The sequence below is a fragment of the Cyanistes caeruleus genome, chromosome 23 (genome assembly GCF_971803275.1).
Source record: "Cyanistes caeruleus chromosome 23, bCyaCae1.hap1.1, whole genome shotgun sequence".
NCBI classification, from domain to species: Eukaryota; Metazoa; Chordata; class Aves; order Passeriformes; family Paridae; genus Cyanistes; species Cyanistes caeruleus.
In genome coordinates, this window is record NC_141723.1 from 749,632 (window position 1) to 764,106 (window position 14,475).

The 14,475-nt window shown below is 54.1% G+C and overlaps 1 protein-coding gene across 7 annotated transcripts in view; it reads left to right on the plus strand.

Annotated features, from left to right (window-relative positions):
* The window catches only part of ARHGAP32 (Rho GTPase activating protein 32), a 239,979-nt gene extending 231,097 nt beyond the window's left edge, over nucleotides 1–8,882 (plus strand). For all 7 annotated transcript variants that reach the window (XM_086861446.1, XM_086861448.1, XM_086861444.1 and 4 more), the window contains 2 exons: nucleotides 522–1,381; nucleotides 2,452–8,882. In XM_086861446.1, the coding sequence (XP_086717572.1) occupies nucleotides 522–1,381; nucleotides 2,452–4,692 (3,101 nt within the window). In that variant the 3' untranslated portion in view covers nucleotides 4,693–8,882. The remainder of the gene's footprint in view (nucleotides 1–521; nucleotides 1,382–2,451) is intronic.
* The last annotated feature ends 5,593 nt before the right edge of the window (nucleotides 8,883–14,475 follow it).

Below are 14,475 nucleotides of genomic sequence, written 5' to 3' on the forward strand. Positions count from 1 at the left end.
CTTGCAGGGCTGTGCAGATCAGTAAAGTCTTAGGCTCCTCCTTCTCCCCAACATCACACAGATCTCGGATAATTTCCATAATGCTTTATATTCTGCTTTTTTTTCCCCCCATCCTGTCATGCGTGAAAATCTCTAGCATGTCCTTCTCAGTCATTTCAGCCAATAGACGATCTAAGACTCCTTTTTTAGATTAAAAATCTGCCAACACTCGAAGAAGGGACCTTTCCGCCTAAAACCTTATGATCAAAATTGTGTAAGGGTATCTCATTCTCTGCTACCTCCTTCCTACCTCTCTAGAAATGCAAGAGGAGCCTTTAGACAATCTCTTGGGTTTTTTCCTCTTTGTGATGAACTTTGTGCTGTCGAGCAGCGTTTGCCTGTGAGACACAAGTGTTTCACATCAGAAGGAACTGCCACTGTGAAAGTGTGGAGAGCATCTATTTTTTTATAATAGTCGTTAAGGTCACTCTCCATATTGGGTAACATAAAATCACTCTCTCTCTCAATTTTCCCCCCATTAGGAGCAGTTGCCCTCGACTCCCCCCAGGATCCTGTTCCTGTCAGTTCTGTGTCTCTTATCCCTCCTCCTCCTCCGAAAAACGCAGCGCGCATGCTGGCCCTAGCGTTAGCCGAGTCCGCACAGCAAGCATCCGCCCAGTCCCACAAAAGGCCAGGAGATGCTCATGCTGAAAGCACAAATTATGGAGAGACTGAAGCTGGCACAGCTTTAGAAAAACTCCATCTCTCTGCGGGTGCTCCCGACAAGCTCCACCTGTTCACTGCTCTGCCCGAGAACCGCCTGCACTTCCAGCCCGGGGCACCTTTAGAGCAGGACTGCCAAGCCGGGGAGCAGAACCACCCGCCCGGCGCACCTGGAGGCCAGGAGGCCCCACCTCTCCACACAGGCGTGCCCGGGGACGCGCCTGGCAGCAGGGATGTGGAGCAGGAGCAGTGCAGCTTCCACCCCAGCAGAACGGGGGACAAGGAGCCCTTGGCGGCCCTCGCGGGGGACTGGGAGCACGCGGCCCTCCACGGCCCAAGGGCGCTGCCGGAGCAGGAGCTGCCCGGCACGGAGGCGGCTGTGGAACAGTCCCAGCTGCGCGTGGGCCCGGCTGGGGACAAGCTGTACGCTCCCTGCACGGCCGAGGACAAGCTGCAGTCTCCCTCCGTGGGTCCAGCCGGGGACAAGGGTGCTCCGGCCGCGGTGCCGTACCTGAGCACCCTCCCCAGCACGGCTGCCGAGCCCCGCGCCCCGCCCGGGGCCGCCCCCCAGGCAGACGGCACTGTCCCGCGCACGGTCACGGCCCCAGCACAGAGACAGGAGCACCAGGCAGCCGTGGGACAGGTGCCAGCGGCCAAAGCACCCAGCGGCTCTGGGCAGGTACGTGCTGCTCCCTGCACAGCTCCTCTGAAATGCTAAGCACTGGGAACATCGGTCCAGATCCAAATGGCAAGGGGGGGGCATTTACAGGACACCAGGAGTGATGTGGGTGGAACAGACACAGCCTTGCAGGAAATCCTATGCTGCTTTCCTAACTGAATATATCAGAATACCCACTCCCATTGGTTTTAAGGACACAAGTATCTGCAGGGAAACTGACAAAGGGATCAGTAGTTCAGAACACTCAGAAAGAAGAATTTTTGCATCCTCTGACAAGGACCTCTTCCAGCATCCTGGTTAGGCTCTTGTCCAGTCAGAGACAGGATGAGAAGACACAGTCTTAACCTGCACCAGAGGAGGTTTAGGTTGGACAACAGGAAGAATTTCTTCACAGAAAGAATGACAGGTGATCAGAAGGGGTGATTAGGTGCTGGAAGGGCTGCCCAGGGAGCTGGTGGAGTTCCCATCCCTGGAGGTGTCCAAGGAGCAAGCGGACATGGCACTCAGTGCTCTGGGCTGGTGGCTAGGGGGGGGAATCAGTCTCAGGTTGGACTCAGTGGTCACAGAGGTCTCTTCCAACCTCAGTGATTCTGTTAAACAAAGCATGTCAGATTTCTTGTGCCAGATTGAAACATGGAAGTGTTCTGTCAGAAGTCCAAAGCCCCTAGCCCATCCTAAGCCCCACAGCCACATTTAAGGCAGGAATTTCTGCTCTGCTGCCCTTCCAGATCTGCTCACTAGGGTCTGAGGAGGTTAAGTCCAGGAACATTTTCATTAACATCAGACATTTAAAAGCAGAACACCTAATGAAACAATGAGGGCACCGTGTGAAGAGACAGACACCTCCTCCCTTTCCTCTGGTTTGGCATTTGCAGAGCATGCCTGTTGTGGTGGGTCCCAAAATCTGTCAGTGGCATCATGCCCTGCCCATGAGAGGGAATCTACATGTCTGTCCTTCCCCAGCAAACAAAAGCCAGGCACAGACATGCTGGAATGGAGCTGATTGATACAAGTGTCTGGGATGTTCTAACTACAGAGCTGCTTGTCCCTAACTGCTTTCTTCCCTGCAGATGTGGAGCACTGCTGCATCTGAAAAGCCTCCGGAGTCCACGCCTGGCTTTGTCTCTGAGAGCAGTTCCAGTGCCCGTGGCTCCTCTTCCATGCCCACAGGCCACCAGAGCCACTTGGAAAAGCCTCGGGAGAGCATGAGGGCCCCCCCGCTGCACCTGCGCTCCGAGTCAGTCCCTGCTCCCTCCTCCTACAGCTTCACCCCGCCCGTGCCACCCGTGAGGACGCTGGAGAGCAAGATCGCGGCCGCCATGCACTCTAACAACACGGACACCATCAACAACTCCAACTACCACTCCTTCCTGGCCTCCTCTATGCTGGCCTCTTCTGTGGAGGAGGCGCTGCTGCCGCCGCCGCCGCCGCCGCCTCCCAAGCACTCGTCCCTGCAGCCGGTGTACGTGCCGCACCCCAAGCCAGAGAGCCTTCCCGAGCCCCTGGGGCCTGACAGCTACCCGCACGCCAAGCACCAGTACCGGCCTGAGAGTGTCCCTGCCCACGGCTACCACAGCAAGGCCGAACAGCACCAGCCCTACCCGCCCCGCCCGGAGCCACCCGTGGCCACAGGCGCACGCTACGGCTCCTACGGCACGCAGGGCAAGGGCTCTGCTACCGGCCTGCACCCCAAGCCCCGCGGCCGCACTGACTTCGTGTCCTCTGTGAGCCCCACGGGGCTGCGGGGCACTGGCTACGCCGAGGAGGCCCCCCCGTACCCCACCATCCGCAGGGTGCAGTCGCTGCACGTGCCCGGCCCTGCTGCCGCCGCCGCCATCCGCTCCGTGCCCATCTCCCGCACAGAGGTGCCCCCGGACGATGAGCCCATGTACTGCCCACGCCCCCTCTACCAGTACAAGCCGTATCAGCCCCACTCTGACTACCACGTCACGCAGCTCCAGCCTTACTTTGAGAACGGGCGGGTCCATTATCGCTACAGTCCCTACTCCAGCTCCTCCAGCTCCCCCTACTACGCCGCGGCCGACGGGAGCTTCTATGACCTGGATCCCTACAGCACCGTGCGGGTCCGGCCCTTTCACGGCCTGCCCAGCCGTGACTTCGGCCCCTACACGTCCCGGCTGCAGGGCAAGGGGCTGTACCGCTACCCCAGCCTGGCTGCCTACCCCCGGCCAGGGCTCATCAATCACCTGGGCAAAGAGCACAGCTTCGTGAGCAGGGATGTGCCCCCTGCTCCGGACATCAAGCACATGTACATGTCCTGGGACCTGGAGGACATGGAGAAGTACCGCATGCAGTCCATCCGCCGTGAGAGCCGCACGCGCCAGAAGGTCAAAGGGCCCCTCATGTCCCAGTATGACAACGTGGCCCCACTGCTGCAGGACGAGCTGGGGGGTCTTGATGCCATCCACCTGCGCAGCAAATCGGATCCTGGCAAGAGCGGCCTGCTCACGGTGGCAGAAGGGAAGGAGGGCAGGTACCCAGCCAAGGCAGCCACACCCGAAGGGGATGAGCGTTACTACGGGCAGCACACGGAGCCTGAGCTGGACAGAGCCCACTACCACGGCGGAGGCTATGGGAACGGGCAGCCGGAGAAGCCGTCCCTGCCCCAGAAGCAGAGCAGCATCCGGAACAGGAAGATGCACGAGCCAGGTGGCGGTAGCAGCGAGCACAGGACGCATTTGCAGCAGGAAGCGAACCACAGGCAGCCTTCTGAACCCAAAAATGGGCCCCCCTACCCTGAGTACAGGCCCAAGGGTGGCCCGGAGCCCTCTGAGCCCATGGGCTACCAGCACTCAGGCAGCAAGTACATCCCAGCCAGCCAGGAGACGCTGAGGCTGAACCACAAGGAGGGGAGGCTGGCAGAGGACAGGCCAGACCTGGAGAGGCCCCGAGGCAGAGCGTCCATGGAGAAGCACTCCAGAGACTGCTACAAGGAGGAGGAACACGCTGCCCCTCCTGTGGCACCACCACCCAAGCCCGAGCGGAGCCACAGCCTCCGGATGCGGGAGCACCCCGAGCCCATGGAGAGGGACTCTGCCCTGCTGTACCCCTACCAAACCCTGGGCAAGCGCCAAAGCACGATGACTGTGGTGTCCCAGTACGATAATCTGGAGGATTACCACACCCTGCCTCAGCACCAAAGAGGGGGCTATGCTGGGGCAGGGGGCTTCGTGCCCCCTGGCTTCCCCCACGTGCACAGCAGAACTTACGCCACGGCACTGGGGCAGGGAGCCTTCCTCCCCACAGAGCTGTGTTTGCAGAGGCCTGAGACAGAGGTGCATGTCGAGTGAGCTGGGGGGGATGAGGGATAGAGTCTAAGCAGCCTCTGCTGGACAGTGGACTGTTTTATTTTTTCAGTGATGGAAAAAACCTCCCCAACCCTGCCCCAGTGAGCAAAGAAAATCCCCCCCAGCCCTCCCCCAGCCCCCACTCACTGTTTTTATGTAGTAGAGCTATAGATTTTCATGTAGTTTTGAGCCACCTGGGAGGACAGGGCAGGCTGTTGGCGCACAGGTTTTGCCAGAGGTGGGGTAGGGCTGACACAGATGCTGTTGGGGCAGGGAGGGAAGGAGTTTTCCCTTCCCAGATGTGACGCTGCTGCTCCTCTCCACACCCATGGTCCCATGTGTGATGGGCTGTGCACAACGGGTTGTGCCTGCAGCTCTGTGCTGCTGCAAGCTGCCCACTGCAGGCTGGTTCCCAGGAAAGGGCCGTGGAGGAACCTCGGAGTTCAGCCCCTCAGAGTTACACAGAGAGTGGGGCTGGGGGAGGGCTCCCCAGGGATCCTCTCCTTGCTGAGGCCCTGCCTGTCCTGTGGGTGTAGTGCACCCACTGCAGCTGCTCTGAGCTGGGTGGGGGCCTGTTTTGACTTAAAGCCCATGGAATAGGCTCCGAAGCCAGCTCAGAACATGACACGCTCGTTACATTTCTTGCTAATTAACAATCTGCTTCTGCCTACAAGCAGTCCATTTCCTTCACATTTCTCTGTTGTAAGCAGAGGCCAGCTGTGGGAGCCATGTAGGGCAGGTTTGCATTTCTCACACCAAAAGAAATAAAATACAAAACTACACCAAACCCTGCCCCCAGAGCTGGGAACAGCACACCTGTTCCATGCCAGTCTTTTCCTCTTTGCTGCAAGGATATCTGTGGCCCAGATGAGCTCATTTCATCCTGTGGCTGGCAACACTCCGTCATCTCACTGCAAAAAATACTAGAAAAATAGATTTTTAAAAAATCTATAGCATTGTGTAAATCAGGGCCTACCTTGCCAGCTGTGTATGATAAGCTGTCTGCATGAGCAGCTGCCCTGGGCCAGGTGCTGCAGCAATTCCATCAGGGAGTGCTCCTGCTGAGCTCAAGCTGGAGGTCTCCAGGTTCTCTGCAGCCCCTGAGTTCCAGGCTGGGCAGAGATCCCTGTGGAGTTGTGGCACACAGGGAGCTGTGATGTGCCCAGGTACAGCTCCCCCAGTACTCAGTGAGTAGGGACAGAAGGCCAGTGCCCTCTAAAATACACCAAAACCAGTGTCCAAGCTGTTGAAAAACTGATATTGTAAAAACAACCTGGCAGTCCCTCATGCTGCCTCTCAGACTCCCCAGAACTCACACCCCCTGTACAAATAAAGCACACCCATTCCATTAGGTAGGGCTTGCAAGCAATACTGGAGATTTAGCAGTTTTTAAATGTTCACTGATAAATTCCAAGGCCATTCCTGTTCCGTGTGGTTGAATAACTTCTCTACCTGTTTTGAATCTTTAATGTTTTATGAAAAACCTGGAAGTCCTGCAGTTAGCACATGGCTGCTAGGTGGGGTTTTTTGAACAAAAAGTTTCATGGCTATTTTTGGACTTTTAAATCCTAAGGAAAACCTGCTTCTAGTTGCTGACTACTCTGTAGCTGTTTGCTTCTTTTAACCTTGGAGCCTTGTCTGGGGCTGTTTCAGTAACTACCTTCTGGTTCTATTTTATTGTGCAATGCTGGTGTTTTAAGCATTTTGTTCAGAAGAGTTCTCACATGTTACGGAACAAAGTCTGGCAGTAAGAGAAAAGGAAGAATGAAAAAAAAAAGAAAGAAAAAAGCAGCACTGTGATCCAGGTTACCACAATCTCCTTGTGAGGAATTCCCAGGTAGAGGGGTTGGGGTTTTTGGTGAGGGAATGCTTTTTGTAATGTTTTAAGGAAAACTGACAGAACTGCACAGAAAGAGGCCATTGGGTGAGCCACCCTGTCCCCACTGTCAGGAATTCCCAAGAAAGGTTGAGGTGCCCCGCTTCCTCGGGAGCCAGGCTGGATTATCTGTGTTCCCAGCAGAACTGTGATGTGCCAGGGCCAGGACCAGCCTCAGCCCCTGATTACCTGCCAGGTCTCTGGTTGAAGCAGGGACAAGTGTTTGGTTCAGGCTATTTGGGATTCAGGTAATGAGAGCTGCAGGTCCAACCTCTCTCTCCATGAAAGCCTTAACTCTCCCCGTGCCCCGCAGCCTCCCCCTCCCTCTGCCTGGGCCTTACGTCAGCCAGGACTATCCTGCCACTATGAGGGGCTGGTCCCAGCTCCTACTAATTGTAACGCCTCTGGATTTTCCTGCTCGAAGCCACTGTCTCCCTGTAGAGCCCAAGTGCCATCCCTGGACAGCCTCTGCTCCTCAGTGCTGTGCTGCTCCCGCCGAGCCGGGCTCTCCCTGTGTTGTGTGAAGTGCCAGGTGCGAAGCACCCGCTCATCCCATGGGAAACAAACCCTTCAGCACCTTTCCCAAAGGGCTTCTGGAAGTGCACACCTGTACCCCTAACCCAGAGGGCTGCTGCAAACAGCTTTTTGGGAATGAGAGGAAGAAGACAGCAGAGCAGTGACTCCCAGCCATCTCCCCCTCGGCTTGCAGCCACAGCCAGCTGTGCTCCAAGGGTGGAAGCTCTCCAAGAACCCATGTCCAGCACTGCTGAGCCACAGTACAGAATTTATAAAGGTGAAAGCACCAGCTTTTCCCAAGTAACATAGACCAACACCTTTGTTTTATCGTGTGTCCTGCCCACGGCTTCAGCAGCATCCTGCATGATCCCGCCCTGCCAAGCCATACAGTGAACTATGCACTGCTCTGGGCTCAGTCTGCGGGTCCTACAGAGTTTTATGTTCTCATTAACCCCAGAATTCATAGGTGAGGTTGGAAAGGGTGTCATGCATCAGAGTGAGGCAGGGAGGTGACAGCAGGAGTCTAAGGTGGGTGAGCTGGAGGATGGTGACAGCCCAGTCCTGTGTCCCAGAGGGAAGAGAACAGGGGGACAGCAACGCAAATAATCCTCAAATCCAAGTTCGGTTGTGCTCGGTCTCAGTAATTCCTTGCCTAACCACATCCCCACGAGGTGACAGCAGCTCTGTTCCTCAGCAGTTCCCTCACATGGGCACTGTGCATCGTCAGGTGTCACTTCCTCTGTTTCCAGACGAGGGTCTCCCAGTGCATGCAGGAATGGAGCTCCAGGAGTGTGCTCCAGCTCTGGATTTTCACCTCTGCTTTGGAGCAGGACGTGACCCACAGGAGACCTTCCTTGGGAAGGGGAGTGCAGTCGTAGGTGAGTAATGAGGACTTGGCCCCTATGAAGTCTTACGTAAAGCATTAATTTCTGATTTTTGCAGAGTCTTATCAGGTGATATCTATATGCATCTCTGAGAACACCCCCACAACTTTGTGCCTATGTCTTTGCAGTGATCCCCCTCCCCTGCTCACCACTGGGGGGATCAGTGAGGATTGCACAGTGGTAGTAAGTTGCTACACAAAACCAAAACCGACTTGAAAACGTCCTGTTCCTCTTTGACCCCAGAAGGGACAGAACCTCAAGTGTGCTCTGCCATCCCCCAGGCTGGTGACAGGGCATTGACTCGAGTGGTGTGTTAAATGTCAGGAAATCTGGGTGAGAAATTGTTTTCCTTCCCTTTGTTGTGGCGGCTTAGGCATGTTCCTGTTTCCCTAGAGCCCCAGATCCCACGTGAAAGGCATGGTGTGGTGTGAGCCAGCACCACAGTTCCTCGTGTGCAGAGTCCTGCCTTGTCCAGTTGGGGAGAGGGAGGGGGGGAGAAAAGGGTTGTTTTGCCATTCATTTTCCTGCTGTAGAAGACTTGATTTTTCTTTCCCTGAGCCGCATGAGAGGAACATCCCAGGAAGTCTTGGGTTACCTTTGAAGTTCCCTTCACTTTAATTTATAGAGTGTCTTTTTTTGTGAACTGGTGTAAAATGTATATGCCGACAAGCTCATGTATTTTTATGTAAATATTTTTTGTGGTTTCCCCACGTGCCCTTCTCTGTAAATATTTAGAATTCTCATATTCTTCTCACCCTGTATGATGCAGATGTGGTTTTGTTTCTGTTTTTTATTTGTACTGTAATGCAACAATCCAGACTGAGGTGTCTTGTGGTATTAAACAAAAGCAACAGTCCCACTGAGCTCACACTCAGATGTGCAACTTGACAGCATTAATCAAGCCAGGTTAAAAACTACTCAGGTGTGCCTGTGTGTATTTTTTCCTCTGCCTCATTAATTAACAGTGTACTTAAAAAACAAAACAGGAAGAGGCAGCTTGGGGCCGTGCCTTGGAGGGAGGGATGCTGGCAGGCAGCTAAGGATGAAGGAGGTGACTTTGAATTCCTATGCCAAGGCTTGGGCTTATCTGTGCCATTCCACCTGTGCCCATTGCTGCTTCCTAACAATAAATAAACCTGCCTGGGCTCTTTGAGTGTCCCTTTCCTCTCACCCAGCATGACAGCACGAGCAGAAACAGCCTGGCCCTGGCACTGAAAGCACAGGGCAGATGAAGTCAGGACAAACAGATGGCACAGGCCACCTCCTAGTTGGCTGGGAAGGATTCTGGGCACTGCAGTAATACTGCTCATAGTTAATTAATGGCGAAAAAATTATAAAAGGAAGTGAATTTCAAACATTTTTAACATGGTAAGAAGGAACTCTCAAAGTCTTTTCATCCAGTAAATATTACAGACTTTAGAACTGCTGCCAGGAATAAAACCAGCCCAATTCTTCTCTCCTTGGAGGACAGGTGATCCCACAGCTCATGGACCTGTGGGGCAGGGGTGACTCCTGCTGCGCAGTCCAGCTCTGCCCAGAGGTTTTGTGTGATCGAGAGGGGTTGCATTAGCACTTTGGAAATCTTTGCCTCATTTGCTCCCAAATCTTCACTTTCCAGTCCAGATCTGCTTATTAATGCACATCCAGACTCTGTGCTGCAGTCCTTGTAAGGTCCCACCAGAAAACCCAGCAACCCACCCCTCCTGCCTGAGCCAGGAATTCCTGCTCTTCCAGAGCCAGGACCAGAGCTGCCCTCAGAGGGGGCAAATAAAAATGGGAGGACTTGGCAAGTCTTGACTTCTGAGTTCAGTAGACAAATTCACATCTTTACTGAAGTGCTGGTGGCTGGTCAGGACACTCGGGCTGGGCGGGTAAGGGAACAGCAGGAGGATGAACCCCAGTGGTGTTTCCTCAGGGAGTAACTCCAGAAGTGACACCCCCAGCTTAGCTTGGCTTGGCCTGAAGTGTTCCAAAAGCAGCACCATGGGCATTTCCTTTAATTCCACCGAGATCCCAGCGAGCCAAGAATTGCGGGCTCGAGGTGGCACACACCAGGAGAGGGCTTGGGTGCCCCTGCAGCGCTGGGAGCAGCTTGGTTGCAGCCAGTTCTCAACCACTGCTGTAAGGATGGAAACTCCATCCCTCTCTGGCAGCCTGTCCCGAGCGGCTGAGGTTTGTGGGCAGAGCAGGTTGAAGAAAAGGGAGAAGGACGGGTTTAAATTGTGCCAAAGGACTGGTAGAACCCAGAGCGCAGAATCGCATTTCCTCCCGAGGAATTTCCAGCAGGCAGCGCTGTTAGACTGCCTTTGCCTCTCAAACCTGACCTAGCTGGCCACTGAAAAGGATGATGATGTTCCTTTCTAGCAGTTTCTGTTCACTTTGCAACTCCTTACGTCTAAGGATAGGTTTCCTCTCAATTTTTTCATGTTAGAAGATATCTGCAGAGTGGTCAGCATCCTGAGGAGCAGCCCCTGTGTGTGTCCAGCTGAGCAGCCTCACTCACCCCAAATCCTGAGCATCCCCACCAGGAAGTGACCTGCAGAACTTGGCAGGGCACTGCTGCTCTCCAGAGCAGCCACTGGCTGTTCTAGGACCCCATCCCTAAGAAACACAACAATATGTTCATTTCTACGCTAAAAGTAATCCAAAACCAGCACCTGATGCTGGAAAAGGCAGGAAGATGCTCAGTCCTTCCTTCTTCCCTCCAGCTGGTGCACGGATGCCCTGCTAAGATCCATCATGAGCTCACAGAGCCAGAAGAGCCCCCAGCACAAGCTCCGAGCCCAGCACCTGCCAGAGCAAGGCTTGGGCAAATACATCCCGCGGCTGAGCCTCCCTTCCCGTTCCCATTCTCCTTTCCCAAAGCCAAGCCGACATTTGTGTTCTCACCTTTCCATCACCCAGGGTCTGAGGGGCCAGGCAGGGCAGGGGGACAGAGGTGACTCTGCCCCAAATCCCTCCAACCTGGGAGCTGCTGAGTGCCCCTCTCCAGCAGGGCTTGACAGAAGTTTGGCAGCATCACAGGAGCGGGGGAGGGATGTGGGAGGTCACACAAATCCCCTGGATTTACATTCCTGGTGCAGGAGCTGCCTGCCATCCCCTCCAGAGAGCTGGCACCGAGGGCAAGGATCCTGTCCAGGCACAGCCTGGGAGAACCACACCTGCCACTCCTAAAGGAGAATTTGTGATGTGGGGCCAACAGCAGCAACCAAAATGGATGGGAAAAGCAATCCTTCATACTCCTCTCATCCTTCCCGGGGACAGCAGGAACAAGCTCCCTGCTCCAGGGCTGCCCAGCCTCCTCCCTCTCCTCCCTCGGGAAGAGATGAGGGGGCAGGGTCCTGCCTTTGCCTCTGCAAAAGCTTTGAGGCAGCTCTGCATCAGGAACTGTCACAACACCGCTCCCCTGCCCCTCTGCCATCATTTCATCAACCTTTCCTGGAGGATTTTTGTTAATCCTGTGCCATTTGGGTGCTCAGGGGCAGTGGGAGAAGCCAGGGGTGTTAGGAAGGGCTGTGGTATCCTGACAAAGGGATCGCCCACTGCCTGATTAAACCTGGGGGCTGCAGGCTCCAGCAGGGCTGCTGAGCACACACAGAGCCTGTGTCCTGTGGAGTGACCAAACTACACCCCCACACCTAAAGTCATTCATTCAAGAGGCAGCAGAGTCCAAACCAAAGGTGTGACCTGCAGAAAGCATTCCTGGAGTAGGGAATGGGCTGTCCTGGAAAAAGGGGGAGGTTGGTTCATTTCACAGGGAAATTAAAGCTGCCACAACTCCATCCTGTGCATCTTAATCCTTCCAGATCCTTCCCAATGGGCCAAGGAAAGTCATGAGCCTCAAAGAGACACCTTGAGTCCAGACTGTGTCTGTGTTTTATGGTCAAACTGCAGGACAGGCTCCTCCAGGATCTGTCTGGAAAGGTCTCCCTGCCCCACAAAGCCTCCTCCAGGCCCTGCCCAGCATCACAGGGGCAGAGCTTCACTGCTCTGATTCCCTCACAAGGGGAAGAGGAAGATGGATCCCCCCAGAAACATCATGTATAGAGTGTCTGAATTCATTAATTACAGGCAGATGCAGTCAGGAGGCTTCCACCTTTCTGAACAAGGAAAGCTGGATTTCTAAATACCAAAGGCAGCAGGGAAGAATGAGATCCTTGTGCAGATCTGCCCCTGATGGGGCTGTACATTTAGAAGGATGCAAGGATTGTAGGTGTGACAGGTGAGAAAGGAGAAACAGGTTACACAAAGTGGGAGGTTTTCAAGTAAAAATGCGTTCATCCATTTTTAAAAGATGCTGGAGAAGAGTATTTGACTCCAGAACTTCATGCATTATTCAGACTCTGTGAACTTTTGAAGCCTGGAGACCTGGAAACCTTCACTGAGAACAAGTCTCCTGGCACGTTCCCAGGGAGGAAGTGTGGGTGATCCGTGTCATCCTAGCAGAGCAGTGGTTTTGATGGATTCTGGCTCTGCTCTGCACCTCAGCACTTCACAGCAGCTCTGCTTCCCCTCCACCCCCAGACTACAGTGAACACCCCAGTGGGATGCACTCAGGATAGTCCCAGGGAGAAGCTGCTCCCGACCCACCAGGGTCAAACAGAAGTAAGGCAAACACACACGGAAATGCAGCAGGAAGGCAGAGGATGAAGGAGAAAACAGCAGCCCACATTAAACTTGGAAAACCAAGTCCTCCCTCCTCCAAAGCCACCCTCACCGTCCCAGGCAGCCAATCCCATCCACAGCAATATTCCAGAGAACCTCATTCTGCTGCACTGCAAACTATAAATTCAAACATCAGAATAAAAAAAGAGGTGCCAGACACAGCCAGGTTTTCAGACAGGCAGGCAGGCAGCCAGCAGCACAAACACACTGAGCACGGGCAGACATCTGCCTTGCCCCCTCCTCCCCATCCCTGCTTTTTATTTATTCCCATACTTTCTTTTTCATTTTCTTCACATTCCCTCTGGTTGCTTTCTGAGGGGAACCTGCATCACCTCACCCATGGCGTTTTTGTTTCAAGCCTTTAGTTTCTTTTCTCTGAATCCAGCTCAAGCTTTGTCAGCCTTTTTCACTTGATCCAGCCCCACAAGGGTGGGAACTGGAGCAGGATCTACCTCATCTTCTATGGCCAAAGACAGCTGGGGAGGGATGGCTGCACAGGAAAAGCAGAGGGATGGATCCCACCACAGAAACACACTGTGCTGCCCAGAAACCCCACTGATATGGAGAAAGTGGAATTTCACTGATAATGCAGCAACTTCCCAACTAATCTCAAATACAAAAGGCACATTCACACCCTGCAGAGCAGCCACCAGCTGCTGCAGGGGAGCAAGAGGGGCTGCCTTAAACGTCCTCACCTTTTCCTCGTGAAAGACTCTTGGAAAAGGAGCCGATGTTAACGTGCCACCACTTTATAAAATACTTCATCAATAAAATAAGTTCAAAAGCAAAACAAACCCACTGTAACAAGATCCCCAGTGCACAACCTTTTCTCCTGCACCTCAGGGATGATTTTCAGGTGAAGGATGAGGGCAGGCTCAGTGTCCCCACCCACAGTGAGCTGTTCTCATGGAAAGGAGTGGAGGTTTCCCTCAGGGCTTTCAGTCTGGAATCTGCAGGGCAACAGGGAATCGTGGTATGGTTTAGGTGGGAAGGAGCCCTCCAAGCTCATCTAGTCCAATTTAACAGAGTGATTTTCACATTAGGTTTTGAGGGACAGGTAGGCCATCAGGAAAAGAAGGAAAAGCTCCTTCCCTAGAGACAGAGGGGTTATTTGCTGTTGGTGAAGCAGCAATTGATGGCATAAAAGCCCACAAGGCTCTAAGTTAAACACTCTTTTCCAGAGCAGGATTTGAGTAATAAAGGGACAGACATGAGACCATGGGAAAAAAAGAATATTTAATGGGGGATGAGCAGGTGAACATGATCTACCCAGCACTCCACAAGAGGTGGGAGCTTTGGGAAAAGACAGTAGAACTGCACAGATAAAAACCACGATAACGTTTAGACACAAAGGTGCAGATTAAGACTCCCCATCATCCCTCTGCTGGCAATTCCTCACCTTTGAGTCCCTCACTTTGCAACCTCGGGAATTTCCTTTGGTGGGTTTGTGTTGTAGATGTTACCTCTGCTCCTGCACATCCCCATCACATCCTGCCCCCACCTGAGCTCCAGCAGCTGAGTGTCCCTGCTCCTGTCCCTGCTCTTGCTCCTGTCCCTGCTCCTGCTCCTGTCCCTGCTCCTGCTCCTGTTCCTGTTCTGCTCCTGCCCCTGCTCCTGTCCCTGCTCCTGTCCCTGCTCCTGTCCCTGTCCCTGCTCCTGCCCCTGCTCCTGTCCCTGTCCCTGCTCCTGTCCCTGTCCCTGTCCCTGCTCCTGCTCCTGTTCCTGCTCCTGCTCCTCTCCCTGCTCCTGTCCCTGCTCCTGTCCCTGGTCCTGTTCCTGTCCCTGCTCCTGTCCCTGTCCCTGTTCCTGTCCCTGTCCCTGTTCCTGTTCCTGCTCCTGTCCCTG